This window comes from Acytostelium subglobosum (assembly GCF_000787575.1).
Source record: "Acytostelium subglobosum LB1 DNA, scaffold: scaffold26, whole genome shotgun sequence".
NCBI classification, from domain to species: Eukaryota; Evosea; class Eumycetozoa; order Acytosteliales; family Acytosteliaceae; genus Acytostelium; species Acytostelium subglobosum.
The window spans coordinates 110,731-138,667 of NW_012236507.1; the positions used below are offsets into that span (position 1 = coordinate 110,731).

The window sequence follows — 27,937 nt, forward strand, 5'->3', positions numbered from 1 at the left end:
CAGAGAGCTCGAATAATGCAATAGGTTCAACCTTGGTCAATATGAAGAAACAACAGATATTATCAATAATGAATAATAATAATAGTAGCAACAAGAGTTCACAACCATCATCGGAAATGACAACTCCAGATCTCCAATCATCACCACCTTCTCCAACATTGTTATCTCTACAACATCATCTACCTGAGGGATACATACCATCCTCAAACATCCATAACAAATCATCAGTACAATCTTCAGCCACATCATCATTAGTACCATCTCCAGTACTATCTTCAATACCCGCCCCACCTCCACCTCCCTCACCTCAACAACATCTTCAGACCGAGCCAGAGAACTTAAGTGTTCTCTCAAAAGTCAAGATATTCGCAGAGAGAGAAGCAATCAATCATGAGCGACAGGGCATTCTAAATAAGCAAGCATCGAGCACTGGTTCCAAACCTCCTCTGACTCCTTCAAAGATGCGCCCACCCAAACAAGACTCATTCCAGTTCAAACCTCCCATCCCTCCTAGGAAGGATCTGGAACAAGGTACAACAAGTGGGGATACAACACCTGGCAAGCAACCAAGGCCGCAACAAGTTAGCACAGAGTATCCCAACTCAACAACAAGACTATCAGCCAACTTTGGATCATTGGTATCAATGTATGATCACAGCAGTTCGAATAGTAGTGAGATATCTTCAGATGATTCTCGCTCCCTGCCTCAGACACCTCGTCAAAGAAGTGGTAACTTACTGCCACTGATTGAGAAACTGAACACATTGTATGAAGGTGGAGGAGGAATACAAAAGAGTAATCCAGCTACACCCAACTTGGCATCGGCATCCAAGAAGGATAAGGATGGCAGTGAGGTAGTGTCCAAGCCACCTCCAATCTCTATCTCTCAACCAGCAGATCAGTCACAGACACCGCCAACTACCACAGGATCATCAACCCCCAGGAACGAATCCAATATAATGAGTATCATCAACGAGTTGATATCAACTGAAGGTGATTACCTTCGTGACCTTGACTTTATCATCCGTGAGGTGGACTCTCTTATGCAGAAGAAGACCAAGTATGCACGTACTCCCTTGGCCGCACTATTCTCGATCATTCAAATTATTCGAGGACTCAACGCCACCCTTGGATCAGACCTGACCTCCAATGGAACGCCAACCATCGAGACCACAACAAAGGTGTTCAAGAACATTGTAAGTTACACATTCATTCAATCATTATTTGAACGTATAACTAACATTGATGAACTACTACATAGCATGCATTCCTCAAGATGTATTCCCAATATTGCATCAACTATACCAAGGCCATTGTGAACATCAAGGAACTAGCCAAGTCCGATCATAACTTCAATCAGTTCCTAACCGAAGTGTCAAGTAATCCCTTGTCCAGAGGACTTGGTCTCCAAGACTATCTTATCAAACCAATCCAAAGGATATGGTAAGTTAACCACAAATTCAAAATGATAATCACTCATTAACAAGACAACGAATTCAGCAAGTACCCATTATTCTTCAAAGAGTTGATCAAGAACTCACCTGGAGAGAATGCAGAGTTGGAGGAGATTTATTCAAAGTTGAATGAGGTTGCTGATTATGTCAATGAATGTTTGAGGACATCTGGAAACACAGAGAGATTGTTGATGATCAAGGATGAGGTGGATAATGTACCATTCCAAGTGATAGAGTCTTCAAGACGTATAATACTTGACCTACCATGTAGAATCAACAAAACATACGATCACAATGATACTCGACACCTGTATATATTCAATGACATTGTGATGGTAGCACGTCCACGCAAACTATTTGGAGGCAATCAATTCTCAATCAGTTTCCCATTCCATCTGACATCGATTGTATCAAATGGTGATGCAACCAGCATCCTCATAAGCGCATCCGATAACAACTATCCATCAGTGACCATGGAAGTGATCTTCTCATCACTCACACAAAAGTTGGATGTATATAATCAATTGAATCAACTGATGTATGATTATAGAGTTAAACATCAGGTATGTATCCATAATCATATATACACTCTCATTCATTCTAACATCATAACGCCAACTTCCAGACTTTGAAAAGAGGATTAGATTCAGAATCAATGAGACTTTGGATTGATGAAGATGATCCTTCAGTACAAGTATTTAACAATAGTAATGGAAACAACAACAATGGTGGAGTCAATGGTGGCAATGCTGGAGTTGGTAATGGTGGAGATGAGTTTATGAATAGGATTCCAAAGAGTGGTATAGTCTCCATCATGTATTCACTTGATAATCTATCATTTGCACCTCGTGGCAAGATAACAACACCTGGCCTTATTAAGGCCAAATATGCCAGTTAATCCTTATCAATCCATCTATCGATCATGTCCTATATATGTATATATATATATTTATATTATTATATATTTATTTATTTTGTCCATCCTTCTCCCACCCATCGATATAATAAAATTGTCCATATATCCATCCATCATATATCCATCAATCAAATGTACTACCATCTTTGTTCAATACATATACTAACATACTCACTCAATAACATAGGATCAAGTAGCAGTTATTTCTGAACAAGACCAAGTGAACTCGTGAAGAACAAGGACACAACTACCCCAAAACCATAAATTAAACAAAATACATTTCCAAAAGTCACTTCATCAATTCATTGAATGAAAGTATCTCTTTAATCATAACCCAAACAACTACAACGTCAACCTATTATAAATATATATACTATACTACACATACAGATAAAAGAATGAGTCAACAAGAGAGTAAGATTAGATGATGATTGAATTCGTATAGCAGATACCTCGAAGACAATGACTAACTTGATTGATTGATTGATTGAATAGTTAAATCATTCGTTCAAAGTCTATTCCTTTATTATTATGAGAAGCCTGGTGATACACAACACTTGGATATTGCTACAAACTTGATATTGGCTGGTCATCTATCATTTGATACGGCACCTCTGTATATTGAATCACTCTATGTCACATTCCCATCAATCTACTCTCTAAAGAACAGGACACCCGAACACATCCTACAAAAGTACAAACAGCAACAGAATCAACTGCCGCCACACATTCAACTACAGATACAACAACATCATTCTATTCAATCTGGTGGTCAACATCCTCAACAGCCTCAGCCTCAACCTCAACAACACAAGATAACACCAACGACATCACCTTTGAAACAAACAACACCAACATCATCATCAACAACCGCACAACGATTTAGATATTACGATGAGGATAAACATCAGTTTGATAAGGAGGCGATTAGGACAAACATTACGAATGACACGGCGAGACAGTTTGTTAATGAGCTGTACACGGTGTTGATTGGACGTCTGGGCGACCCAGCCTCCACAAACTATCTGGTCACATCTCTGTTGGACGGCTCACTCACTCCACAGCAGGCAGAGTTCCACGTTCGTTTCTCAAAGGAGGCTAAGCAACACGCAGTCGTATTGAAACAACGAGAGGACAAGCGAGCCAAAGCCGAGGAGTATGTATTTGAGCTGTACAGAGTCTATTGTGGTGAGGACTACATCTGCTCAGCGGAGGAGGTGTTGGGCTTTGTCAAGCGCATCCTAGACACACCCAACGTCGACTATCAAGCTATTGAAGATGAGATCAAGCTAAAGGCCATTGGCAATGTCAAGGTACCAGGCAACAAACCATTCAACAAATACCTATAAACCCTCAATGTCCTTGTCATTGTCATTGTCCTTGACTTTGACATTGACTCTGGCTTGCCTCGAATCATATTTGTTCGGGCTGATACCTATAACCCAATCAATTTGATGATTGATTCAATCGTTGGCCGCAGCAGTTTACATTTTGGATAATGGGCTGGCTTTGCCCAATGAGAGGGCAATTGATTGGAGTCACCAGAGCGAGGGGTTGGATTGGATGTGTGTTGTGTTGTTGGAGAGTGGTCACCCTCTTACCTCCGCTACTCTCTCTCTCTTTAGATCCTTTCAGATCCTTGATTCCCTTTCATTCAATCATTCAATCAATCAATCATTTATATTTATATATAATGGAGATAAAGAATACAGTAAACACTCAGGCACAGAATGTACTTCAAGGTTTGATGTCCTTCTCAGACAAGTTGGCAAGAAAACAATCAAGACAAGAGGCTTTGGATAAGTTCCACAATGTTGCAAAGAAGTCTATCATCAAAGTTCCAATCATTGTTTCAATTAGAGGTATGCAATGTGTTCTATTCAAATCATATATATACAATCAATCTAATACATCATCAACAATTAGTGATCAAGACAACATTCAATACTCCAACAAACTTCCATCTATGGATCAATGTAGAGGGATCTCTTACATCTGCTCAATCATCTGAGTCTAGGACAAACAGCTTCTTAGCCTATTGGGATGAGGACCCTTCATTTCAATTGTATGTTTCATTGATTCATTCATTGATTGAGAATGTATGAAGACTAACAGACAATGATAATGTAGCATGTTGGATGAGGTATCATCAAAGGGATTGACATTGGATATCAAGGTTATCAATGATAAGTCTCTTAAGATACTCTGCGATAGTTTGAGAACATGTGCATCACTAAACTATGATGTAAGTATCTCACTCGATCACTCATCGTCACTTACTAACTCAATGATACAATAGATACAAGCTGGATTGATTGGAGATGGAATGGAGAGTAGTAGTACCAAGATGGTTAAACCATTCTTTGACTTTGACAACAAGGAAGTTGGACAAATTGAGTTTGAGTTGAACATCAATCCCATACCTCACTTTGGTCTAAAGTATTGGAAGAGACTGCCCGTCATGGATCCAGATACCAAGATACCAGAGATAGCAATGGTATGTACCACTTCACTCAATCAATCAATCATACTCACTCATTCAAACATACTCCCTCTTAGCCAAGCCCAAGCTTTGTACATCATGATGAGTTCAATGAGATGATAGTAGCCTTTGTAATTGTATATTGGTTGTTGCGAGGTGAGAAGCATGCATGGGATATGCTACCGCCAAACGTACAGACTCGAACAGATGCATCGATAACGGACTCCTTCTTTGTGTATCGTAGACTGAATGGCTGCAATCGACCTTATAACATATTCACAAAGGTCTCTGGACATCCATGGGACTACGAGCTACGTCTAAGCTTCACTGGCTGCGAGAAGAAGAAGGATGTGTGGATGCCCGACAAGACCTGTTGCAACTTCAAACTGATCGATGACGAGTTGGTCATTGTCAACATCCAATACCAAATGGAGCCTGATGGAGAAGTCTTCACCCAAGTGGCCGATGGCAGCGATGAGTGGAACCTATTCAAGATCAAGTACATGATGATCGAGTTCAACTATAACATCACGTAAGTGTGACACTGGCTCATCATGGAACCATTCCAATCATCTTACGCAATCACAATCAATCAATTACTTAGTTGGGCACATGTTGGCGTACACTTCATCGTTGAGATGTACTCGATGGCCTTTTACAGGAACATTGTAAAGAACCCTATTCAACAGCTGCTCTGGCCTCACTTTGATGGAGTGATATTTAACAATTGGCTGGTAGTCAGACCGATGTATAATGGCGTTGTCACGATGGCAGCGGCTCTGACATACGAGGGCCAGGTCAAGATGCTTGAGGACAAGTTCAAAGACGTCACATATCGATGGAAGCCCGAATCACTGCCCGAAAACATCAAGAACAACACCTATGATACGGCCAACAACGCATGCTGGCAGTTGATCAGCGAGTATGTCGATGAATTCTTTGCCGTACACAGCGCCAAGATCCAGGAACACTGGGACGAGATTGAGAATGTGTCCAGAGATCTGGTGGCGCACCAGCTCAACGACGATCCCAACGCCAACGCCATTAACAACATGCAGGACCTGCGCGACTGCTGCGTGTACATCATCTACCAGGCAGTATTCCAACATGCCTGGATCCATTGGAAGGCCTGGGACGATGAGGCTCAAGCTGTCATGTTCAACAAGGACGGCGAGACACCACTCAAGGACATCCTCTACGAGCAGAATCTAGGCAATGCGATTGAAGCAGGTGTACAATATCCCTCGGCCTACGTGCGTCACTATCCAATCCTGGATCACGAGTTTGGCGGTCCAGAAGGACTTCAACGAAGACTCTGGGAGCATGCACACAAGATCAATCCGGGAATATCAGTTGGATCACTTGTCATGAGTCCGAACATCTAAAGTGTACATTGACGGCGTCGTACTTCGGTCCACCAATCACAAAAGTCAATCTAAATATCTTTTTTTATAAATCTTGGCCCGACCTTAATATGGGGTGTGTCAAATTGAGCGACTGATTGATCATGGGCGGTCACTGATTGATGGCGTGGGTCATGGATTATCAATTGTTTTTTTTTAGTCTTGTTCTCAAGTCAAGACACTTACATTGTGGAGGTCAAATAGGACCTCGCGTCAATCATTCAAGTCAATCAATCAACTTTATACATCCATGTACATAATACAACTACTACTTCCACTACTACTGCTGTCAACTTGGTTGCCAACCTACCTTGCCATCACATGCCCCTACAACAACTATGATTACAATTTAATGGACTCTCCTGTCCAGGCCTCCGCTGGCTTTGCCTGTAATAATGTGGCCACATTGTCAACAGAGCTCGAACAGAAATGGGTATACGACAACTTGTTGAAGCCCAAGTCCATCAACCAGGTGTGGTTGGGCATTGACTCGGTAGACGGTGGCATAACCTTTGACTATATCTATTATGACTCGGCATCAACTCTTTATAGACAACAGATGTACAACACACGTTTGGACACATGCACACAATACTGTCCGTGGGCTGTCAATCGACCGGCGATGGGTGGCCGTCCGTATGGCCGCTGGCAAAATGATGTCTTCATCCTTGACACGCAGCCCGCTACCTCGAGTTTCCCCTACGTCTGTGTGGCGCCACCTCCTCGCATAGCATTGATGCTAAAGAACATTGTTGGCACATCTGGAGGCATTCTCCAGTTCACATTGGACACCATCAGCAACTCCTACAGCTCAACACAGAAGCTCACTCGTGTGAGCGACAACACCACAATCGAACTGGGATCCACCAACGACATGACCGCAAAGATACCTCCTGGAGCCGGAACCTATATCCTCACAGTAACTCATGTTGCTGGAACCTCCACATCAATCTTCCAATATGAAGGTATGGTTGTATGATCACCCACATCTGGAATCATTCCACCCACTCACTCACTCACAATCAATCAATCAAACAGCCCCTCATATATCTGATATCTGGCCAAGCTTTAATAAGAGCGACATTGTGTACTTGCGTGGAAAGAACTTTGGACCTGATGCCAGCAAGATTAGTGTAACTTTTGGCGATCAGACCAATGTTGTGAGATGCCTTGGCGTGTCCTTGTACACGATGATGATCAACACGACCACACCATATGAGTACTTGTCATGTCAACTGGAGAGGTCCATTCAGTATACATCAATGTTCCCAGTGACTATCGATGTGGATGGAGTATCCCATCTCACAAACAGATGTCGCTTCATAGACTCGTTGTCCACAACTACCAAGTATCCACCAGTGTTCTCCGTGTCCGACATACCCCTCAACTACACTAGTGCCATCGCGTTATACAACGATGGTAATCGATACCTTGGAGTCATAACAACAAAGTCTTCCTTTGACATTGTACGCCAAGTATATAGCTCTGCAGCCATGGTCGTGGAGGGCATGTACTATAATGGTACCAACATGGTCTACAGCGAAGGACCATTTAGCAAGCAGATTGTGGCACCATACACCTCATCCCAAGTACAAGGATCACAAAACACCTACTACACACTCAATCTTCTGGATGCCTCACTAGGAGTCTTGTCCATGTCCGACACGACCTACCCCTATCTTCTCCAGAACTCCACGATCACACCTGGTACCACATTCCTTGACTTCTTCCGAATCAACTGGAATACCACGGCCACGCCAACTACTGCCGGTGTCCTCACAATCGCCATATATGGCCTTGCATTACCATTGACCTCTTACCAAATCGAGATTATTAACAACACTGGTATCATCACCAACGGGCAGCCTCAAGATAACTACATATTTTTCAACATAAAACCAACTCTATCACCTATCAACATTGGAATACTCCTATCCAATACTCAAGGTCAATACAGTCTCAACTTCATCTATGGTATTCCACCTACACCATGTAAGTCACCCTTGGCCTCATCCAAACTCCCACCCCAACCCTAACCCTAACCCTAACCCTCGCCCTTGACCCAGACCCTGTGATCATAGATTACCATACCAATACTCAATATAATCAACCAGGAGAGGTAACAGTGATTGGATTGAACTTCATTGGAATAAGTTTGGTGACCATTGGCAATGTACAATGCAGTCCAGTACAACCTGTCAACTCAACTACGTTCATTTGTTACTTCCCAGCCAGTGTGACCATTGGCAACGAGGCACTACCCATCAATGTAACATGTGGTGGTCTCTCAAATGTAGCCTACATCTTTTATTACAAGCAGACGGTACAATGTCCTGGCACCCCAGCATGCAGTGGCAACGGACTGTGCAACACCAACAATGGACAATGTACATGTAATACCGGCTACTCTCTACAGAACTGCTCTCTCAAGGCTGAGGTCAACCCGACACCACCACATGCTGATGGCAATGGTACGGCAGTGTTGCCATCTGGCAACTCGAACAACGACCAATCATACTTGGTCAACATCAAATTCCTACGCGAGTCTGATGAACAAGGTCGCCAAATCAGATTGCTAAACATGTCCACGATCAAATGGAAGACCACCCCATCGATCAACAATATGTCGTACCAGTTCCAGGGCACGTTCGACAATGACAATTGTTCAGTCAACCTGCAAATGGACGTCTACAAGGACAACGCCACAATCAAGTTTGCCGGCGAGTCCATATTCATCCCGGCCAGTTCAATCAAGTTCACAGTGGAGATTAGCGACTGGAAGTTTGCCAACCAACTCAACATGCTTGAAGTGATCATGGCTACAACATCAACAGCGGCTGATCAACAATGCAGGCCACCAATGACCACTGACTCGGATGGTCCTCCAGGTAGTTCCTCATCAGCCTCATGGCTCGAGCTAAAGTCTGGAGGCACAGTGCTCTCGGCTCGCTACGCCAGGTATCTCTTGGTCAATGACAGAATCACTAGAAGCAAGGTCTTGCTTTTAGATCCAACAACAAACGCGATGCTATACGGTGCACTTGGCACAGCCGGTGACGCCAACTCAACATTGTTGACATCAATCCATGTACCATACTTCACCAAGACATGTACAATTGATCCAAGCTTCCAACTTTTGTTAACTGATGATGACAATAATCCTGGACAGCAATGTGGTGGCAAGAGCAGCACTCAATCAAATGATCGTTGGAAGCTACCTGTGATCGTAGTGTGTACAATTGTAGGAGCATCAATTCTGGCTGCAGTCATGGCAGTATTAATCAGAAGCAGACTCAAAGGAAGAAGATTACATGATGTCATATCATTCAAGATGAAGCCAAAGAGGAAAGTGTACAATGAATAAAGATTGATCAAAGAGATAGGTCAAGAGAGAGAGAGAGATCTCTTCTGTATTTATAAGGCCCTTAGTAGTGGGACTGGATCATGTTGGTTATTCCACCTGGGTTGGCACCATTGATGAAAGCAAGCTGCTTCTGGGTAACCTTGAAGTTCTTGAATAGGACGACACATGGGAAGAGATTTGGGAATGACATCCAGAGGTTGTTGGTACGGGCATCACTTGGCATGGCAACCATGTTGAAGATGGCATTTGGGAATTGAGCTGGGAGTGTCTCCAAGAAGCCATGGATCTGTTGGCATCCAATACAGTCATCAGTGCCAAAGTAGTAGACCAACTATATTGATTGAATAGGAGTAGGAGTTAGAGAGTGATGGGAGGGTTGGTAGGGTGGGAGTGAGTGGCGAGAACTTACCAGAGTAGTGGTTGGTGAGTTGTTCATCTGATCAGTGACGACAGCGGCAGAAGTAACGATGTTCCAGTTTTTAAGATGGCTGTTGACGTTGGACATTATGTGAAAGTGTATTAAAAGTAGTCGAAGTAGTAGTATTACTAAGTGTGAATATTTGATTGAATGATTGAATGATTGAATGAGAGGACCATGGTCCTTTTAAAGACTATGGAAGATGTGACTCCCTCCACCTGATCAATCAATATTGGAAATCTGAGTTGTTTCACAGAGGTCCTAATTAGGAACAAGTGTACGCCCCATCTATTGATAATAAGTCCAAGTCCCGAGTAGGTGAACACCTGATTGTCACTCAAGTTCTGAATCGGAACAGGGGTGGACAAGACACAGGGCATACAAGTGATGTTTTCCTTGATTCATCAACATCGCCCTGCGGGGGAGATGGTAAGTTGTAGCCTCGGATGTGGCCATGTTGCACATCTTATCCCTAATAATAGGACGACTGTTTCATTCATTCAATCATTACAACAGGTCAGTCATGTTTCATTGCCACCGCATGGGTGCCCATCCTGATTGGTGACGTGCCCCCAAAAAAAAAGTAGGGTGCTGGGCCTTGGTAGGCCCTTTGTTTGACAACACGTGATTGGGGTGTTGGGCTGTTGTCGGTGTCCGAGCGCGATACTTGCGCGTGGTGATCAATCACACACGTCCACCGTCCATCAGCTGCTTCATTTCAGTGAACCTTTCAATGAGGAGATTGTTGAACTCGTTGGGTATTTCGCTGCTCAGAGCAAAGAGAATCGTTCGCAGTATGACTATGGAGCGATCGATGAAACACTTGGTGAAGATTGCTATCCTTGCAAAGGCTGTCTGGCCATTCTCGCCCAACACTGGCTGCTCCTGCTTCGGCAGCTTCAACTCGAGCGTCGCACAAAGGCTCTCCAAGCTGAGCTTCACGGTCTGTGTCTGCTTGGCAATCGCTGAAAGTACTGTCTGTTGTTCCTTGTCCGCCTCCTTCCAACTCTGTTGTGCGTTCAATCTGTCTCGCTTCAGCTTCAATTGATCAATCATCACAAATGCTGTCTGACGGATAAGTTCATGTTGTTGTTGTTGTAGTACTAGTTGTTGCTGTTGTTGCTGATGTTGGTGGTGCAGTTGATGTTGCTCTGGCACGATGATGACTTCATCCTCTTCGACAAATACTTGAAGTTCTTGATTCTCACGTGACAACTCCATTGCGACCAGAGGTGTAGTCGCGGCGGAAGTACCAACCACATCAACATCCACGTCCAAACTCGAGATTTGTTCGTCGGCACTATCAATCTGTACCTCTTCCTCGAGGTTGGTGATGATGTTCTCGACTTCGTACTCGGCCTGCTTCATCAACTCTTGCTCCTGTATCAGTTGCTGTAGTTGTAGCAACACGTGCTCAGGTATGTAGCTGGTGGACATCTCGATGGTGCCATGGATCAACTTCTCCGACGCGTTGATATCGATATTGTTGTGCGACGATTGCAACACATCAGCTATGGACAGCAACTTGTTTCGACCAAAGAACTCCTGAGTGGCCTGCAACAGCTCGTTGCTGGTGCCCGACGCAATGACCATGCCGCCGAGGTAGCACAAGTAGTGGCTGGCGTGATTGACGACTGCCGTGAAGATGAGCAACCAGCGACGCAGCAGGTCGGGTATGCGCGCTACCAGCTCGGAAGGCACGAGGTTTGGTGTGGACGAAGGCACCTTGAAGTTGACGGCGGGTGGTGACGAGAAGTTGTTGCGCTCAATCTCGGCTTGCACGTCTTCGTAACTTGCGATGCCCAGGTTCGTGGTTACAAAGTCCTCGAGCCAGCGACAGAGCTTGACGATCGTGTAGGAGATGGTCATGGCGCAGTATGAAGTGGCTTCATTGATGGTGACGTCAAAGTACAGCTGGATCATCTGTGAGTGGAAGTCCTCAATCAGCTGCTTGACACACTCCTGGAGCAACATCGTCTCAAAGTGCTCGCTGTCGCCACTCTGTGTCGACAAGTCGCTCGACATTGATATGGGAGAGGGCAATACGGGTGACCCAGGTGGCGATCTTGGGGATCTTGGCGACAACGATGGGGGCGACACAGAGTTGTCTGAGCTAGAGATCTTGGCCTTGATGGACAGTGGTGACGAAGGCACGGGCGAGGAGGAAGCCGGTAGCAGGCTGTTGTTGAGTACGGGGCGCAATGGACTGCTGCCACTGGCACTGCTGCTGCTGTTGCTACTAAAGCTCTCCCTGCGACCCGCTGTAATATCGTCATCAATCGAGATAGATGGCACGTACTCGAGCATGAGCTTGACGACTGCGATCTCCTTGGAGAGGTTTCCCATCGCGTTGGTCAGCTCCATCGAGTTGGAGCGAATGAGTGATGGCGAGAAGACCGTGGCCAGGTTATCATGGTTCATCATTGTATGCTTGACATTGTCGGGGATGGCGCAAGTGCGCATGATGTCCAACACATATGACAACACGCGCTGGTTGATCGCAGGCATCTTGTTGAACTGGACGAGCAGCTCGTTGTGATTGTCTGCAGCGCCGAGGAACGAGTCGTACATGGCAAAGGGGATGAGGGGCTCGGGCATCTCGCGCACCCATAACTTGAGCAGCGAGGAGATGGTATGTACATTGTCCACGTGCTCCATGTCGAAGCTGCCGTCGTCCAGACGCTTCTTGAGCTGATCAATGTCGACTAGACGCGAGGGTACGCGGAACACGCCCTCTGTTGTAAACGCATCCAGCTTGATCATTCTTCTCTTGATCAATGCCAACACCAATGGGATCTCCAGATTGGGATGTGATTGCTTCTGGCTGGCCATCAACTGATCGAGTGCCACGCCAAACTGTGCCTGTGCCTGCTGTTGTTGCTTGTTTCCACTACCGCCACTACTGCCACCACCTGCTTTAAAGTTGATGCTGGTACTCCATCGCTTGAGATAACTTGGCTTCTTCTTGTGATCGCCCTTGGGCTCCTTTATCTCCCTCATCAGGTCCTTCTTGAGGTCCTCGGACGAGGACGAGTGATGGTGGTACTGAGAGAGAATGAGGGGGATGGACACGTGGTCGTCTCGTGACGACGCGTTGCTGCCAGGTGCGCGATTAAAGTCGACCACCTCGAATGGACGCGGGTTGGAGTCGAGGTTCACTGACAGTTTGATGCGGTGCACGTAGGCCGACACCTCGCTGTCGGCGTTGATTGTCTGTAGCTTGTCGCGCAACTGTGCCAGCTCGCCCTGGTACGTGGGCAGACTGACCATGTTGACAAATTTGCTAAAATACTGCTTGAGCATGTGTGATCGATACACCTCGATGCGATACAGGTCGGCAATGGCGTGCGGGATCACCTTGCCGTAGAGATTGGCCTGCACCTTGTTCGTCTCGCTGACCAACTCGCGGTGCTCTCTGTTGATCTTGATCGCGTCCTGGCTCTGCTTGAGCACGCGTCTATTGATCTTTTGTGTGTCGCCTGATGCCTGGCCCGCGCCTCCGCTGGTGGCCGCCGTGGCCGAGTCATTCATCATCTCTTTGATCGATCGCTCGCAGGCCTGGCGCGACTTCCGCAGCTTCCCAACGGCGTCGCTGTATGAGTGGAAGTTCTTGTGGACGTCGGTCATAAGCGTGTTGTTGCGTTTCTCGATGCTGGACAGCAGAGTGTCGATAGAGTCAACGATGGACTCGTTGATATTGTTGTACATTGTCTCGTGGTAGGTGGCCTCCCACGATGCCGACTGGCGTATATTTGTCCAGACGTCCATCACGGCGGCACTCATACATCCACTCTGGACACTTGGCTCAAACTTTGCCAAAGCTGCCAGTTTGCGTGAGTATTCCTCTTCCACTTGTGCTCGCATCTTAAAGTATCTCTTTATGTCTCGAAGTGAGCTCGCGCCCCTCTCTGATGCCTTGGCGAATTGTTCCAAGCCATCCTGGATTGATTGAATATGTGTGAGTGGGGGAGTGGGGTTAGGCCTTGATTGAGTCTGGAATAATCCCATTGTCTGGAAACATACGATTGAGGCAACTGTGTTACAGAGCTTCATTATCTCTTCGTTGGCAGTTTGGTTGGTTGCGGTCGCCATTTGTGATTATATTTATATATTTAGTATTGGTTGTTCAATCAAGGATATGAGTGATTGTGAGTAGTATTACAAGGGGGTTGAATGAATGATTGATTGATTGATTGATTGATTGTGATTGGATGATTGATTGTTTGATTGCTATATGGTACGAATATTATTATGATGTACTATGTAGTAATTGATTATTATTATAAGTAGGAGATAGATAGAAGATAGGTTGACGGGTATCCTTTACAATTCACTCGAATGATTGAATTGAGTAGTGATGTATGTGAGTGTGGGTGAGTAGTGATGTGATTGTAGGGGGTAAACCGAACGAAAAGGTATTGACTGCCTTGTGTATGATTGTGTGAGTGTGTATCTGTATGATTGATTATATATTTGTTTGGTAGTGATACAAAGAAAAAGGAGGGAGGGCTTTGGTTATTTGAATGTGACTACTTGTGTTGTTGTTGATGATGCTGACAATGACTGTGATGGTGCTGATTGAAGATGGACCGTATTGTTGTTGGTCCCAAGACAAGTTGTCTTGTCTTTTTTGTTGCGTTGTAAACACACCAAATGCACAATGACCCAATAACTCGTACAAAGTAATAAAGTATCTTTGTTGGGGATGAATGAAAGAATGAATGTTTTTTGATCAAAGTCTCTGTTGTTGACTTTGTTTTGTTTTGTTTTGGTGAGTCCACCCAACAAATGTTTGTTTGCATACACACACGCAGATCGAAACTTTGCAGATGAGCCTCAAGCTCCACAATTGGGGCATCTAATCAAAGGACCACAATGTTTTCCGGATCGACGATCTCATCAGACTTTGTTTGTTTCGATCGATTGATGAACTCAACACCATCATACCTATGGCCACTTCCAATCCATTAATACTCTAATAACTTATTATAATATTTATCTGTCGGTCATTCAAGTCACATAATATGTTTCCAAATCAATACAACACACCATGTGTGTATGTGTGTGTATGTGAGTCGTTATTATCTGTATGATTTGTGGTGTGGGATAGATAGAGATAATGAATATGTGTGTGTATGTGAGTGTATGTGAGTGTGTTCACACTTCACTGATATATCTTTGTAAATCCAACATGTCAACATGTCAATGTTCAAGAGTGTCACTTGTAGGACAATACATAGATTCCATATACATTGGTAACTACTTAAATACTATCTATTATCTATCTATTATAATATATAAATATTTTGAATGACAGATTAATATTATTATAATCAAATAATTATTATTATAATATTTACCTTAAATAATTTAGTGTCCAGCAAAGATGGGATTTGCGACTGCTCAGACTTCTGTTGGAAAACAGCCAGCTAGCTATAAATTATCAAATGGAATAATCCCATCCATATCGATAACACCTTCAAAGGTGTGGAGAAGAATAGTGATGATGGGAGGAATGGACTTGCGATCCATATCACTTTTTAGAGTACTGATGGCATTATGTGTCATTGGAGATAATATAGAGCGAATGACTGATTTGACAGTGCACTATACCGACGAAGGAGTATTCCCGCGAAAGTTATTGGTGTCACACTATGTCTCCAACTACTTCTTCCCAATCCATCTCATCAACTCGAGTTGGTATGGACAATTGGCATTGTTCCTAATCCACACGATGTTTGCATTCTTCATGCTGATTGGATATCGCACCAAGAGTATGTCTGCACTGACCTGGGCAATGACAGCGTCGCTTCAAGGTTATGTCGGTGTGATTGGTCACAGTGGCGATGTCTACTTCCGAATCATGTTGTTCTTTGCAATATTCTTGCCAACGGCCGAGTTCTTCTCTGTTGACAAATGGTCATTTATCAACACCAACCAACATAAGGATGAGGATCGCCAAGCTACCACCGCTGGCCCCGCTGCCGCTTCAGTTCGTTCATCTAGTGGCGATATTCAGACTTCGGACGCCACGATCCAGATTGACAGCAATGATGATCACGTTGGGAATCCACTTTTGGCACAACCGACGGTACATACACCGAGGAAGCAACATAATAATCCAGATCGATATCGATACATATCCATGGCAACGTGTTGTGTTCTCCTTCAAATGTCCTGCATGTACATTGCATCATTCTTCCACAAGTCGGGTGAGGAGTGGAAGACTGGTGATGCAACCTTCTACGCTATCAGTCTTGACTATTTCCAGACGGATATTGCTCGAATGGTTCTACCATGGAGGGCTACTCTTAGGTAATATTGGATGATTAACCAACTGTAGGCCTGCTAGTTAATTGAACTAATTCAATCAATCATTCATATATGCATAGGTTACTAACAGTATCAGTTGCAAAATGGGAGTTGATTGGTCCAATGTTGTACATATCACCATTCTACACTGACTACTGCCGCTTTCTTGGAGCACTTGGATTTATGGCAATGCATCTTGGATTCGTGTTGTTCTTGAAGCTTGGTCTATTCTTCTGGGTTACATTCTTTGCACAGGCAATCAACATGCCTCCATTCGTATGGGACACTGCATTTGGATGGATCGAGAACAAGTTGATGAAGGGACAACGTCCTTTGCATATCTATTTCAACACCCAGTCGCCACTTAGTCAGTACACTACTCTCATCATGAAGACGTTCTTTGTGTTGCCATCGTGTGCAACCTACTCTCCTCTGGAGCAGATCGCAACTGATGAGCCATCAATGACCGTTGGTGAGCAGAATACTGGTACATTTGGAGATGATTGGTTAGTGGCCATTGATCACAATGGTATCCGACGAAAGAACTTTTCCGCTTTGAACCTACTTATGAGCAAGTCTCCATTGTTGTTCTGGTTATCATGGACATGCTCTAGAGTACCACATACATTCTGTTCAGTAATGTCTCGCATTGTACAGTTCTTCAATCAACGTGGTAAGCAGACTCAGGCACTCTCCAGGAAACAATCGCTCTACATTCGTCGTCGAACATCCAATCGTGGATACTCTCGTGCCGGCTCAATCGTCTCCAATGTGATATGTGCACTACTCTTCTACTTGGTTCTTGGCTACAATCTGAATATCTTCTCACATCGTATCCCCTATTGGGGTGTGGCTTGGCAGAGAGCGGCATTCGTCATCCGCTTCGACCAAGGCTGGCACATGTTCAGTCCATCGCCGCCCAAGATGCATTGGTGGCACTCGATTCACGGTACCACCGACAATGGCACACATATAGAGTTGTTCAAGAACAATGCATTCCACAAGTTGCACACGGGTCACATCAACCACGATGTCAATCATGATAAGCCAAAGCCATTCGACACAACGTATGGCAACCATCGATGGTTCAAGTACTGGGAGAATGGATATAATCAAGTCAATTCTGATCCATTACGTCTGGAACTCGGTAGATATATATGTAGACAGTTCAACAGTGTACATCTTGGTCATATGCGATTATACACATTCAATGTATACTTTGACTATGAGTACATGAGTCTAGATGGAAGTGTTAAAGGTCCTGCTTCACAATCACTATGGCAACATAACTGTTATGAGAAGTAGTTATAAGTTAATGTCATTACATTTACTTACCAACTAATAATAAAGATATAAGTTATATTAGATAATGATAATGAATGAACGTATGTATACATCAATGCTATTGTTATCTCCTTCTATCTCTTTGTTCGCGCGAACAGATATTTCGACGAAGATGATGATGTGTGACACTTATTCCCACCTTTGGTGTCAAGGACCACACCAATCGCACTTTAGCCTTCACTTGTCAATCCGTTCAACATCATACAAAACACATATAACATATATATTTATATATATAATTACAATATATATAGAGACAGAGAGAAGAATGATCAAACATATATCACCACTACTACTATTCCTAGTGGCAACAACATTGCTACTACAAGTGATTGCTGCACAAAAGACTACACACTTTGTGTTGACAGCACCTTGTGTTGCAACACAGACCTGTCAACCATTCACAGATGCTAGTGTATGGGACGATCCCAATGCACTGACCAATCCAGAGCAGTATACATTCATTGTTGATCTGAGTGCCCTGACAACGCGTCTCGAACTTGAGATCCTCACCAACGTCACCGTCTCCAACTTTATATGCACGGGCATTTCAACCTCCATCCTCGCCTTCAACTCAAGCTCTTCGCTAACGTCCGATGCAGGCCAGATCACATTCAATTCGATTCAAGTCTCGCTTGCTGGCAACTCCTTCTTGGGTGCACCTACCATCAACGTCGAACAGGGCGCTTCAGTCGTATTGGGTGACAGCTCAATGATCAACTCGGTGATCAACGACACGCTAACAATTGGCACAGGCTCGACCGTGACACTATTCCACCAATCGTCACTGTTTGCTCTAAACATTAATTCAACAGGCACGCTTAATGTTGATGATTTCGCCACGTTGTTGGTACTAGGCACAGCCAATCTTACACAGATATCATTGGGATCGACGGGAAAGGGCAACTTCAACGTACTCTACCTCAATGGTACCAGCAACTCCATGCTTGGTTCAACCACAGTTGTCGACCTGTTCCTCCAAGAGTCGTCCCTACTCACCGTCGGTAATCTAGCCTGTAGCAACGCCAACATTGATGTATACTCCAAGATCACTGTGAACAATGGCCAATCATCGATCCGTTACCTGGCCGCGCCTGCCGATCCCACCCTCTCCTCGATCTTTATCGATAAAAACAGTACATTTACCATTGGTGGCTTCCTTAGCCAAACCATCACAACCCAACTCCTGATTGGATACGGAGACAACTTCCTCAACGTCAACAACGCAACCATCACAGCGATCAACACGACAGAGCCATACAACAAGATCGACACATTTGTCCTGCAGACTGGCGGCTTTGTAGTCTTTGCCAACTGGTTCGACTTCAACGGTCAGGTGGTTGTACTGCCTGGCGCCACACTCGACGTGCAACACCACCTCTCTCCAACACTCTGCATCGAAGCCTATGGACAGGTATACATCCATCGCAACCTCACCTGTGAGCAGGGCAACTACATCCAACATCCACACGAGGGATCGGTGCTCAACCTGGTCGAGAAGCCACTTCTCTTCATATGGAAGCTGTTCAATACCGGCCAGATTGTCGTCCAGACCAATGCAGTGATCAGAGGCAACGTTATCTCCAATGGTACCATTGAGATCCAGGCCGATCAGTCGTTGAACATTCAAGGTTACATCGACTTTATCGGCTACGACTCGCTGCTCCAGATCGATGGCATTGCCCCCAACACCAACCACTATGCGCTAACCGTGCTCAATGGCATTGCGATGAACGGAACGTTCAAGTACAACGTGTCCGCACCCCAACTCAACGACGCCGACGACCAGACTTACAAGCTGATGTCAACACAGATCGACTTTTATGGCAACTTCTCAACGATTGTTGCCGATCCATCTTTGAGCAATTTCACAACGCTAGAGTACAAGGAGGAGGCCTACTCCATCGAGCTGTTTATGAAGGGTCTTGGACACCCTTCTGGCGCTGGCAAGGACTTTATCATCTTGTTGGCCGTCATGATCCCCTTGCTGGTGGTCACCATCGTCCTAACCATCGTCTTTATCTACTACAGAAAGAACAAGCAATACAAGTTCTACTCAAGAATCCAGTAATCATCATACAATACATGTACAATAAACTTGGAGAGAGAACGGCACTCTCTACTCTCACTCTCTTACACGCTATACTCTTTTATATCTCTGTTAAATAATACATGACAATTGTCACCTCGAGGTCATTGCGGCGAACTGTCTCGGATACTCAACCGCCATTTGCTCTGCTGCAGACACAACAGAGCATTGATTATCATGAGATGGCCTGGCCAGAGTGATCAGGAGACTGATGGATCGGGTCCAATACATACACATCCATGTTACCCTTGCCCTTGATGTCCATACAGTACTTCTGGAATGAGCTCTTTCTCTTCAACAATGAGAAGGTTGACTCGCTTACGCATATCTTATTGGGGAAGCCAGAACTTTCCATTCGACCTAAGTAATGATTGATAGAGTTAGTGATTGAATGATTGAGTGGACTACCAATCCTATACTTACTGGCAATATTAACGGCATCTCCCCATATATCGAATGAATATCTCTTCTTACCAATGATGCCTGCTATAGCATCACCAGTGTGGATACCGATTCGAAGATGTAGATCGTATCCATATTTTTGATTAAAGTATTCCACCATCTCCAACAGTTTGGATGCAAATATAACAGCCTTGTTGGCGTGGAATATTGTACGCTGGTTTTCATCGTTCTCGTCCATGTCCTCCAGCAAGTCTGGAGACACAAACTTATAATCTACACAATGCCATTTAAGGCCGCTAACAATCATATCTAGTGGATTGATGTTGTTGTTTGTTAGTTAGTTGTGGATTCGATCCAAGTTGGTCGATTGATCTAACATACATGAATCACCTATTGTCTTGATCTTTTCCAGGTTCATCGATTCTGATAGATCATCAAACAGTGAGTATAGTCTATTCAACATGGTTACCAATTCCTTTGGAGTGAACTTTGGTGCCATTTGAGTAAAGTCTACAATGTCCGCGAATATAATTGTAATGCCAGGACATTCCTCTGCAATATGTATATCACCTTGTTTCATTCTTGATATGATTGCTAGTATATAATTGGATTAAGTATTAGTGATTGATCAATAGGTTGATTGATTGAATGGGCTTACCAGATGGGAAGATTGAGTTGATCAAAGAGTCTGACTTCATCTTCTCTTTGGTCAATGCTGATGATAACTTTAACAACTTGTCTTTAACTCTTTGGTGAGCAATCGATGTGACTCCAATTAGCAAGAAACATAATATCAAGCTGAACATTGATATACCCTGTGATTGACCAACAAATAAAAGAATGGGGATTAGTATTGGTATAAGTATTTCAATGGACAATGTAACACTTACAAATGCAATGAATAGATTACTGTTGCTTTTGTCGTAACCCATGTCCATGTAATGATATGTTACTGCAAACATTCCAGTGTAATGTAGAAGACATACGGCCATCGCCATGACCAGTGATGCCATGAGGTGCTGAACGTGGTTACTGGATGTTCCAAACAGTGATATGTACAGTGACAATGCAGACGCGATCCATGCGAATATGAAAGACAACACGATCATACCCATGTTGTAATGTGCCACAGCATTCATACGCATGGCAGACATGCCAGAGTAATGCATTGAGAAGATACCAATGGCCATGAAGAGTGCGCCGAATGTTAGACGAAGTACCAAGTTCCTATCGAATGCTCTATATGTTGCCCATTGTTGGTGTGGCTTTGGTATCAGCATAGTCTCCATCTCATCCCTGAACAAATCTATCGCAAAACTGTCTTCAATTAATGACTCTACATCAAGTGAAACAGTTTGTGAGTGAGTGCCGTCATCGTTTGATCCTGTGTCGGTTGTGTCGCGAAGTGGATTGAGATCGGACAGCTCTCTTTGGCGCTCACGTTCGCGGTCCGACTGAAGGAAGCGCATGGTGACCTCTTGTTCGGTGGAGAAGGGGTCGGGTGGGAGTGAGTTGGTGGACGTGTTGAGCTCGTGAGGCGACATGAAGTTGGACATGCTGATGCAATCTGGTGAGACCAGTGATGGTTGTTGTATCTCGGACGATGATGAATTCTTTAGTGATGAAGTCGGTGCCATATCCAATGGCTGTTGGAAATATATCAATGGTTTGCCAATACGAAGTGTGTTTGTAATGAATGCCGGCAAGTTATTGGTCAGCATCACTAATCCAAGACGTGCAGCAACAATAGCCGCCAATCCAGACAATACAGTAATAGTTATATCATAACTGATTGGAATAGGGAATCCACATGCCATCATTCCAATAAAGTGCATACTCCTAAATGTTGGTGTTAGTCACTGATTGATTGATTGAATGATTGAATGATTGAATGATTGAATGATTGAGGGAATGAGTGGAACATACCAAATTGCACAACCACCTAATGTTATTGATGCCAGAGCAAGATAGAGTTCTTTCATCATCCAGCCACGGGCAGTTGGATATTGATCCAACACTTGGAAGTAGGTATAGGAGCCCATTACACTGACCAAGTAAGAGGCCAAGATTAGGCCCCACGACCAAGTGGCTTCAATGAGCGTGCCAGGCTCAATGTCGGTCGTGTACTCTTGGCTCATCTATAATCTGTTGTTTTTTGTAAATAATATAAATTTATCAAACTGTATCTGTTTAAATATATCTGTATCTTTATCTGTTTGATATATATGATTGTTTGAATGTGATTGATTGATTAAATGAATGATCTTTGATGATGACGTGTCTGTTAAAATTTGATAAGATATATATTTGTTGGGTCTTTAGATCTATCTATCTATTATTCATGTTGTTTGAGTTATTACTTTAATCTCCTTAACCAGGGTCATGACCCCAAGCTGTACTTGTAGGTGTGAGTGTGGAGTCTAATCGAGGAATCCTTTGGAGGATCCGTTGTCTGGTCCTTTCTCTCTCTCTCTCAATCCAAATAAAACCCCTTGGTCTTCATCTTGTTTGTGTGTGTACACTCATCTCTCTTGTGTGTTGTGTATGCGGAGGTAGTGTGTGGGGTGGATGGTGGTCGGTCGGACAAAGGTTGGTGGTGTGTAGGGGTAGGGTAGGGAAGGGGTGGGGTGTGGATGAAGGCAGGTCTTGCATTGCAGACCAACCAAAAGACAACAAAGATGGTCAACATCGCGATGTTGTAAACACTAAAGCATTATTATAACAACAAAACAATAATATGAGTGTCAACAACAACAATCTATAAAATTGCCTAAAATGGTATCATTCTCAAGTCTAACTCTTTCTATCTCTGTTGTGTTCGACGACAAGTTTGGTGTCGTCATTGGTTCAGCGAGTCTGTACTGAACTGAGCTTATGCACTAATGACTGACCATGGTCAATGATGAATGTACTGCTTGTGTCTGTCTATGTAGTAGTTAATCATGTCTAGATCAAGGCCTAATCTACCAAACACATGGTTCGACACTATGATTGCATTCATTGATTCCTTCCTTCCTTCCTTCCTTTGTCCATGTTGCTACTACTGTTTATGATCTGTTTCTTCTTCTTCTTATTCTTATTCTTCGTGTATGTTGTCGTTAAACAGCATGACAATAATCAATCAATGAATGAATGAATGAATGTGTATGATTATCGCTATGCTGCTATAGTATGAGGTTTATTTGCCCATATATGCTTCCAATGGTTCCATCATGACGATTGAGTTGCCTCTGATCACCACCATACCAATGTTATGTGACTCTGTCGGTGACACTACCTCTACTGTATCCTTTAAAACAATGTTCATGAATGCATCAAATCCTCGCAGTATTCCAACAACCTGTCTATTTCCATTCAGTTTAACTATATGATTGATTGATTGAGTGTTAGTCGAGTTTGATCGCGATCGATAGTAATGCTGCTCGCTCCAATATATATATACCATTCATCTTCTTATCTAACAACCTAAAGGTAAGTTCATATCGTGTGTTAGTAAATGAGTGAAACGAGAGTGATCACATAATGTGATTAAACATACTTTGTCATATCAGGATCTTGAGGCTTGCCGAATACCATTCTTGTCTATATATGTGTATAATATATCAACTTGTAATTAGTTGATATGAATGCAAAGATTGTTTATATTATTATATGTACAAAGGCGGGAGGGATGTAATGAATCTGATCATTCAATGAGCCGAATGCAACTTCAAATATTAACGTGGGTTATGTGTTTGGACTCACGAATTTTGATCAAACATCCAAAGTTCCATGTCAACTGGAACACATGGATTAAGGTACCTAACTGAACTGATATAACATTGTTTAATTATTATTGTTATTATTTCTTTTTAGATGATGATGATGTACTAGTGGTGCTTGTCTTGCTGCTGCTTGACTTGCTGCTGCTGCTGCTTGGTTTGCTGCTGCTGCCACTTGGCTTGCTGCTACTTGGTTTGCTGCTGCTACTGCCAGTCTTGCTGCTGCTGCTGCTGGGCTTTGATGGTCTTGTAGCTGATGATGATGAGGAGCTGCTTGGCTTGGATGAGGAGGAGGAGGATGATGAAGGACCAGTGGTCTTCTTTGGTGGAGGAGGCAGATCTCTCTTTCTCTTGTTGTTGCTATCGACCACTCCACTGCCACCATTAACTGTTTCATAGTTTGAACGTCTGTCCTCGGCCGCAGCCTTTGATTCCAACACCTCCCAGTCGTCGCCAGATGACTCTGGCTCCTCCTCAGAGTAGTCTGATGATAGTGATGATTGAGAGGACAACTATATCGGTATAGCCAAGTGTTAGTGTTTGATTGATTTTGGGATTGATTGAAATACATACATAATCACTGGACACATCTGATTCATCTTCTGATGGAACATAGTCTTCGTCGTCATCATCTTCCTCATCGTCAGATGATCCATCGGGCTCAAGGAAAGACCATCCACCATCTTCATTCCATTGTCTGAGGTCTGCATTGATCTCTTGCATGATCTTCTTCCAGTTGAGATTCCTCTCGGACAGGTAGAACTTGATGTTGCACTGGTCAAGCCACTCCTTGATGTGCTCAAAGTACTCTCTGGGGATGGTGCTGATACGGATGGGCACACGTGTAAAGTCCTTAAAGACAAAGACCAGATCTAGGTTACGCAGGTTGCGGCTCACACGCTCAAAGCATGCAATCTCCAGCTCGTCCAGCGTAAGTACAAAGAAGGGCGTCTCTAGCAGGTTGACCAGACACTGGACACTGGGTTGCAGGAGGACGGTGGTGACGTTGGGCACACCGTAGAAGGCCAGGTCGCGGTAGGGTATGTCAAACTCAAAGCCACCGGGCACAATCTCCTCGACACGCTTGACAAATGCCTGGTACTCGTTGTTGAGCTTCTTCTTGAACTCGCGCTCTCTCACCTCCTCGTCCATCTCGTCGTTCATCGAGCGGCTGTTCATGTCGAGCGACTGCGACATCTCAGAGATCTCCGAGTAGAACTGGACGTCCTTGGACTTCTTCTTTCCGATCATCAGCGCATTATGCAGATGGAAGTGAACCAACACGGTGGACTCCTGGTCGGCCTGCTGGAAGAGCGCGTGCTTGATGTTCTTGTACAGGATGTCGATGGGTGTCTTGTCTTTGTTGCCAGTTGGGGTGAATCGCAGACCGTTCTCGTGAGCCTCAAGGTTGCCGAGCGAACGACGGCCCGAAAGAGTTGGACGCACTGATGTATCGGACAGCTTGGGGATGCGGCCCTTGGTCAGGATCAGCTTCTCCTGGGCAATCAGTGTGCTCTTCTCTCTGTTCTCAGACTCGCGCGATGTCACTCGCTTGCGCATCTCCTTGATGAGACGAAGGTAGTTGTTCAGCGACTTGGCGTCCAGGATACGGTAGGTGACCTCGCGGATGAACATAAGCTGATGGGGGATGGTCTCCCTCTGCTCGGGTGTGTACGAGTTGGGGTTGTTGAAGTTGATACGCAGGTACTCCTCCATCTTGGACACGTTCTTGATGGTCGAGATATGGAATGGCACAATGTAGCCGTAGATTGGAAGCAGGATTGAGTCCTTCTTCTGATCGATCGTGATCTTGTTCTTGACGACCTCGGCAGGGTAGCCTTGTGTGCCATTGGCGTAGAGCTCCAACTTGTTGTCCACGCTCGAGTAGTCGTCGAGGAAGGCCTGCTTTGAGCCTGTATTGTCACCCTTGTTCTCCATGGCCCTGATTCTGGCCTCTGTCTCTTCGAGCTTCTTCTGGGCCAGGTATGATTGATGGTCCTTTCTCTTCTCCTCCACCGTTCTCTTGATGTCTCTCTTCTTGCCAGAGATGGCCTTGAGGTCGTCGGTCATCTCGAGAATCAACGACGGGTCCTTGGTGCTGAGCTCGTCCACGTCGCCATTGGCCTCGTCCTCGATAAAGTAAAAGACGTCGGATGACTTCTTGCCAGACTCGCTCGTTAGCACTGACACCTTGGACTCCTCATCGATCGACACCGTATCGGACAACATCATTGAGTACACCTTTGACTTCTCGTCCTTGAACTTCTCGGCCTCAACATTCTGGAAGCCAACCACAATGTTAAAGACCATGCCTGCTTTGATAACCTTTTGGTTTGTTGCGCTGAATGCAGCAAATGACTCTTGGAACTCAAGACCAATCTATTCATTATCATCATCATCGTCGTTAGTATACTATTGTCGCGCTCCCTCGATCAATCATTCATACTTACACCATAACCACAGTTCTTTAGGAAGTACTTGAGCATTGAAGGCTTCTGTTGCTCGATAAACTGAGTGGCCTTCTCGTAGACCTGGTTGAACTTGACGCCAACCTTTAGGTTCTTGATGATGGTGTTGAGCACATTGAGGAGGAGTGCATAGTTGGACTGTTGCTCCTCGACGGGATCGATAAAGTAGGTACGGGCAATGTTGGAGCAGTAGCCCTTGTATCGCGAGCCCAGCGATACGACGATTGTTCCAAAGTGCAGAGTGTCGTCGTTGGACGTGGCGTTGAACTTGAGGTCGTAGACACCGCCACTCTGAATGATGGGCAGGTAGGCGTAATCGACTGTGTCTTTGGTGAGACGAGTGCTGATCTTCTCTGGTGTGTTGAATATGTCGAGCGTGTAGTTGGTCAGCTCAGAATGTGTTGCCTTCTCCTCCTTATCAATGATCGTCTCGATCCTTGGCAACAAGAATGACTTTAGCACCTTATCAGTGATCTTTGCCGAGTATATGATGTTTTTCTATGATGTCACGTGACATGATTGCGGTGTCAGTTGTCCTGTCGTCTTGTCATCACGTCGTCCTAATCAATTAGTCAATGAATCTTACAATCTCTAATGGGTCCTTTGTGGCAAGGAGTGAGGACAGTCCTTGAGTGATGTCGACCTTGTTCAAGCCTGAGCCATCCATGGCCTCCTCCCATAACCTGGCGAACTCACCAATGAACTTCTCCTTGAGTATGACACCTAGGTTCTTCTACGAAACATTCGAATGGTTAGTACGGACATTCATTCGTTCATCCATCTATCCATCTGATACCTACTCCTGACTTTGACTTCTTGACATCGTCCAATATAGCCTCAAAGTTGGCCTTGTTGTTGTCTGCTTTGTTTATCGTGTGGAAGTGGAATGGCTTGGCCTCGCCTGTCTCTGGTTTCTCAATTGCCTCAAAGATTGCAACTGATTGATTGGTCATTCGGGAAGTCAGTCAACATGTACAACACACTCGCTCACTCGTTCATTTAAACTGGGATGCTTACTCTTCTTCTGACTTGAAAGGAAGTGAACGCTCTTCTTGAGGAAGACAACGATGGTATCACGTAGCTCGTAGCCAAAGAGCCATGATTGGAGCATTACAACCTTTTGGTATGGGTTCTCGTCGTCTGGCTGACCGAGTGCCAACACCAGGGCATCGGCACCCTTCCAAAAGGGCTCATTCTCAGCATTGTCCCATGAGTCGTAGATGCACTTTAAACGAGCATGGAATACCTTGCTCTCTATCTTTGCGTTTGAAGCAGCCGTCGTTGAAGTTCCATTCGATGCTGCTCCTCCTGCTGCTGTCGATGTCGTCGATGATGTACTAGTTGATGTTGACTTTGTTTCAGACATGTTTCTTTGTCAGGTAACGTTACTCAATCAATGATGTTGACTTTCGTTTAAATGAATATATATATATAAAAGTATACTTATGTATGTAATAGGAGGCAACAACACAAATGATATTGAAAGTCAAGTGTTCGCGCCTAAATCAACTTCGTGAAGACATT

The 27,937-nt window shown here is 44.4% G+C and overlaps 11 protein-coding genes across 11 annotated transcripts; 6 read left to right on the plus strand and 5 right to left on the minus strand.

Moving 5' to 3' along the window:
• Positions 1–116: 116 nt before the first annotated feature.
• Positions 117–2,352, plus strand: SAMD00019534_102040 (hypothetical protein; the record flags this gene model as incomplete). The annotated part of the gene is made up of 4 exons (XM_012894455.1): positions 117–1,196; positions 1,262–1,443; positions 1,501–2,017; positions 2,080–2,352. The coding sequence occupies 4 exons, from the start codon at positions 117–119 to the stop codon at positions 2,350–2,352; spliced, it is 2,052 nt and encodes a 683-aa protein (XP_012749909.1).
• A 416-nt stretch (positions 2,353–2,768) lies between these two features.
• On the plus strand, positions 2,769–3,719 carry SAMD00019534_102050 (hypothetical protein; the record flags this gene model as incomplete). Its single annotated transcript, XM_012894456.1, has 2 exons — positions 2,769–2,784; positions 2,866–3,719. 2 exons carry the CDS (start codon positions 2,769–2,771, stop codon positions 3,717–3,719), a joined length of 870 nt encoding a protein of 289 aa, XP_012749910.1.
• Positions 3,720–4,117: 398 nt separating this feature from the next.
• Positions 4,118–6,237, plus strand: SAMD00019534_102060 (hypothetical protein; the record flags this gene model as incomplete). Its single annotated transcript, XM_012894457.1, has 6 exons — positions 4,118–4,232; positions 4,297–4,435; positions 4,501–4,615; positions 4,670–4,867; positions 4,930–5,384; positions 5,457–6,237. The coding sequence occupies 6 exons, from the start codon at positions 4,118–4,120 to the stop codon at positions 6,235–6,237; spliced, it is 1,803 nt and encodes a 600-aa protein (XP_012749911.1).
• A 370-nt stretch (positions 6,238–6,607) lies between these two features.
• Positions 6,608–9,619, plus strand: SAMD00019534_102070 (hypothetical protein; the record flags this gene model as incomplete). The annotated part of the gene is made up of 3 exons (XM_012894458.1): positions 6,608–7,220; positions 7,294–8,100; positions 8,370–9,619. 3 exons carry the CDS (start codon positions 6,608–6,610, stop codon positions 9,617–9,619), a joined length of 2,670 nt encoding a protein of 889 aa, XP_012749912.1.
• Positions 9,620–9,680: 61 nt separating this feature from the next.
• SAMD00019534_102080 (hypothetical protein) lies at positions 9,681–10,124 on the minus strand (the record flags this gene model as incomplete). Its single annotated transcript, XM_012894459.1, has 2 exons — positions 9,681–9,950; positions 10,029–10,124. The coding sequence occupies 2 exons, from the start codon at positions 10,122–10,124 to the stop codon at positions 9,681–9,683; spliced, it is 366 nt and encodes a 121-aa protein (XP_012749913.1).
• Positions 10,125–10,721: 597 nt separating this feature from the next.
• On the minus strand, positions 10,722–14,129 carry SAMD00019534_102090 (hypothetical protein; the record flags this gene model as incomplete). The annotated part of the gene is made up of 2 exons (XM_012894460.1): positions 10,722–13,976; positions 14,061–14,129. The coding sequence occupies 2 exons, from the start codon at positions 14,127–14,129 to the stop codon at positions 10,722–10,724; spliced, it is 3,324 nt and encodes a 1,107-aa protein (XP_012749914.1).
• A 1,495-nt stretch (positions 14,130–15,624) lies between these two features.
• SAMD00019534_102100 (hypothetical protein) lies at positions 15,625–17,654 on the plus strand (the record flags this gene model as incomplete). Its single annotated transcript, XM_012894461.1, has 2 exons — positions 15,625–16,352; positions 16,430–17,654. The coding sequence occupies 2 exons, from the start codon at positions 15,625–15,627 to the stop codon at positions 17,652–17,654; spliced, it is 1,953 nt and encodes a 650-aa protein (XP_012749915.1).
• Positions 17,655–17,961: 307 nt separating this feature from the next.
• Positions 17,962–19,764, plus strand: SAMD00019534_102110 (hypothetical protein; the record flags this gene model as incomplete). The annotated part of the gene is made up of 1 exon (XM_012894462.1): positions 17,962–19,764. One exon carries the CDS (start codon positions 17,962–17,964, stop codon positions 19,762–19,764), a length of 1,803 nt encoding a protein of 600 aa, XP_012749916.1.
• Positions 19,765–19,957: 193 nt separating this feature from the next.
• On the minus strand, positions 19,958–22,322 carry SAMD00019534_102120 (hypothetical protein; the record flags this gene model as incomplete). Its single annotated transcript, XM_012894463.1, has 6 exons — positions 19,958–20,142; positions 20,206–20,493; positions 20,566–20,778; positions 20,843–20,999; positions 21,075–22,023; positions 22,111–22,322. 6 exons carry the CDS (start codon positions 22,320–22,322, stop codon positions 19,958–19,960), a joined length of 2,004 nt encoding a protein of 667 aa, XP_012749917.1.
• A 1,040-nt stretch (positions 22,323–23,362) lies between these two features.
• SAMD00019534_102130 (hypothetical protein) lies at positions 23,363–23,760 on the minus strand (the record flags this gene model as incomplete). Its single annotated transcript, XM_012894464.1, has 3 exons — positions 23,363–23,547; positions 23,627–23,649; positions 23,723–23,760. The coding sequence occupies 3 exons, from the start codon at positions 23,758–23,760 to the stop codon at positions 23,363–23,365; spliced, it is 246 nt and encodes an 81-aa protein (XP_012749918.1).
• A 265-nt stretch (positions 23,761–24,025) lies between these two features.
• Positions 24,026–27,779, minus strand: SAMD00019534_102140 (hypothetical protein; the record flags this gene model as incomplete). The annotated part of the gene is made up of 6 exons (XM_012894465.1): positions 24,026–24,457; positions 24,519–26,324; positions 26,396–26,911; positions 27,000–27,146; positions 27,214–27,350; positions 27,431–27,779. 6 exons carry the CDS (start codon positions 27,777–27,779, stop codon positions 24,026–24,028), a joined length of 3,387 nt encoding a protein of 1,128 aa, XP_012749919.1.
• Positions 27,780–27,937: the final 158 nt, after the last annotated feature.